Below are 3,233 nucleotides of genomic sequence, written 5' to 3' on the forward strand. Positions count from 1 at the left end.
TTCAGGGAAGGGCTGAGCTACAGCTTGAGCAAGATGAAAAATGTCATTTAGGGTCATCCTAGATTGATTTCATTTCACAAGGTATTGAAAAGGTTTAATTTAGGGGAGATGTCATGTTTTCCTTTGGAGATGTACATTCTCCAAACTTGAGCAGCACTGCCAAAACGCTCAAGCAAGTCTCTGCTGCAGGTCACACCGTTTCTTCTTTGGCTGATTCCGGCCCGGTGCTGAGCTCCAGCAGAGCCCTGGCAGAGCCCAGAGCAGCCTCAGCATCCGCAGAGCCCGGCTGCAAGGAGAGAAAGCAGAAACCGCCCATCAGCTGAAGGCTCCTGTGCCCTTGTCCCAGCTGCCCGCGGTGCCCAGGCCATGCTGGCCGTGCTCAGAGCGGTGCCCAAAGCTGCCCATCATTGCTGCCTTTGGCAGCAGAGCAGGAGGGCAGGACATGTGCCCAGCCTGCAGCCAGCCATGGCACATCCACCTCCTCAGCAACTGCCCAGAGCAGGAAGCTCCTGTGCTCGCTGCCATCTCCCAAAAGCTCTTATCCCACCCATGCCAAGAAGATGGGGACCCACCTCACGCCATCTGCCACTGGAAGAAAAGCTGCTCCCAAAGGATGTCCTCAGCCTTCTCCTAGGGCACGGCCCATCCATGCCACAGCTGGTCCCAAGCACTTCCCCATCCACACTGGACACTGCCTGGAAGGCTTCCTTTAGAAAAACAAACAACAAATTAAGAAAAATAGATTACAGACAAAAAGGGGAAACAAGGGAAAAGATAAAAGATCTTATGTTAGTCACAGCTTGAGGAAGGCCCAACCCCTGCATGCTAAGGAAAAACCCACCCATGGGTGAGGAAAGCCCATGCTTTCTCCTTCCCCCCTGCACTGCCCCCCAAAAGTTATGGTGATCCCAAAGCAAACAAGGGGAGTGAAGCAGCCCAAGCCCTTCCTTGACTGCAAAGCAAAGCACCGGGGCACAGGTGCTGGAGTCCCACCTCTGCTCCTGCCATGGGGGTTTGTTTGTGTCAGGCTGGCTGCCCCAGCCCCAGCCTAGGGCACGGTGGGTGGTGGGGGCTGTTGGCAGGGCCAGGAGCCAACTCCCATTTTGTAACCACCCCAGCCCATGGCCCCAGCCCTGACAAAAATCAGCCTGGCAGCCCACTGAAGAATCAGTTGCATCAGCCCCAGCAAAGGGGGAACCTTTGGTTCCTGGCCAGGCTGTGCAATGCCCAAATCTGGGAGCATCCCCCTGTGTGTGGACTCATCTGCAAATTCACTGTGGAGCCTGGCTTTGAAGAAGGTGGCAGAATCAAAGTCCATCAACTTCAGCTTTGTGCTGTCCAGGTCGAGGAAGAGGTTGTCATCCTTGATGTCATCCTCTAGGTCTCCAGCAGCAGCAGCCCCACCTGGTACAGCTCCTCCAGGGGCTCCTTCTCCTTGCCCTGGGGGTGAGACCAGGCTGTCAGTGTTCTGCCCAGGGCCCCAGCTGTCAGTGAACCAGGACAAGCCAAACCAGCTGGGATGGCAGCCACCAGTGCTGGGCAGACACGCTCAGCTCCAGCACAAGGGCTGCATGTTCCCATCTGATGACCCCTGTGCAGTGACACAGACAGCAGAAAAAAGTCTGGGTTTCTTTGCTTCTGATTGCCAAGGCATGTGTGCAGCTGTAACTTACCAGGGGCCTGCATCAAAGGGTGCCTGTGGCTCTCTCCCATCTTCTATGGCAGATGAATATCCTGCATCCAAGGATCACAGAAGAGGTCTTCTAATGAGGGCCTTTCTACATCTGGCATGGATAAGCACCACTTTATAAGATCTTGGCACTCTGGGGAGAGAAACCAGAAACCGCCGGTCAGTTGGAGAAGGCTCCTGTCTGCTTTGCCCCACTATTGCCATGCCCAGGCCATGCTGGATGTGCTCAGAGCTGGGCCTAAACTTTCCCATCAATTCCCTGTTTTGGAGGAGAGCAGGAGAGCAGGACATGTGCCACCTCCTCAGCAGCTGCCAGAGCAGGATGCTCATGAGCCTGCTGCTGTCTCCCAGCACTGGTATTGCCCCCATGCCCGGAGATGAGGATCCACCTTGAGAGAGCCGTTGTGGCAGCGAGAGCTGATGGTCCCAGCTGATGTTCTGGCCCTTCCTGAAAGGGTGCTCCCCGCAGACCATCTGGTGCAGGAGGATGCCCAGGGACCAGATGGTAGCTGGCTTGCCGTAGTACCAGCCAAAGTGGGTCCATTCTGGGGGACTGTATGACGGTGTTCCTATGGAATACAGATGGAGCTCATCAGGGGGATGCTGCTGCTCCCAGAGCCTGGCCCCAGCATCCCTGGGCATGCGAAGGCTGCCCCAGTGGCACGTGGTGTGACCCGCTGCGTTCTCCCCAGCACCTGGGACTTGTGTACAAACTTGGGGTTGGAAAAGAAGCCACTGGTGTTAGAAGAGGGCAGTGTAGGTTTTGGCAATGCCCAACCATGACAACAAAAATCCCATTCAGTGCTGGGGAAAAACCATGCCTTCATCCTCCCTGCCTGCATTGCCCCAAAAACATTCTGAAGCCAAGGCAAACCAGGCGAGTGGAGGAGTCCAAGCCCTTTCTCACCTGCACACCAAACTGGCTGCTGCACAGGTTCTGGCTCCACCCCTCTCTGCCACCCCCACACACGGGTGTTTCTGTCAGACTGGCTGCCCCAGTCCCAGCCCCAGTCCTGGGCAGAGTGGCTGGAAAAGGCTGCCAGCACGGCTGGAAGCTGACCCCCACCTGCCCCTGCTCAAAAGCAACTTGGCTGAAGACTCAATGCCATGACTGGCAGCAAAAGGGAGAATCCCCGCTGCCACACCCAGGTTGGGTCATGAGGTGTTGGGCCAGGAGATGTCCAGAACTGGGAGCACACCCCTCTGTTGGCTCACCTGCAAAGTGAATGTAGGCCGTGTCTTGCAGGTAGGTGCCACAGCCAAAGTCGATTAATTTCGCCTGCCCGGTGGCCAGGTCAACCAGGATGTTCTCTGGTTTGATGTCCCTGTGCAGGACCCCGCAGCTGGTGCAGTGCTGCACGGCCTCCAGCACCTGGCGGAACAGCTCCCGCGCCACCTCCTCGGACAGGAACCCCCGTGCCCGAATGAAATGCCGGAGGTCCTGACATCGTTCCGGGCGCTCCAGCACCATGACGATGTCGTTGGGGAGCTCAAGCCACTCCAGCAGCTGGGCGACACCAGGGAAGCCAGTGGAGACCTTGTG

At 56.9% G+C, this 3,233-nt stretch overlaps 1 protein-coding gene across 1 annotated transcript; it reads right to left on the reverse strand.

Moving 5' to 3' along the window:
- Window positions 1–1,377: 1,377 nt before the first annotated feature.
- Window positions 1,378–3,230, reverse strand: LOC120747686 (serine/threonine-protein kinase pim-1-like; the record flags this gene model as incomplete). The annotated part of the gene is made up of 3 exons (XM_040053706.1): window positions 1,378–1,440; window positions 2,045–2,259; window positions 2,906–3,230. Coding segments are annotated over 3 exons (603 nt in total), but the record flags the coding sequence as incomplete, so codon positions are not given.
- Between the last annotated feature and the right edge of the window lie 3 nt (window positions 3,231–3,233).

This window comes from Hirundo rustica, unplaced genomic scaffold (assembly GCF_015227805.2).
Source record: "Hirundo rustica isolate bHirRus1 unplaced genomic scaffold, bHirRus1.pri.v3 scaffold_160_arrow_ctg1, whole genome shotgun sequence".
Lineage (NCBI taxonomy): Eukaryota > Metazoa > Chordata > Aves > Passeriformes > Hirundinidae > Hirundo > Hirundo rustica.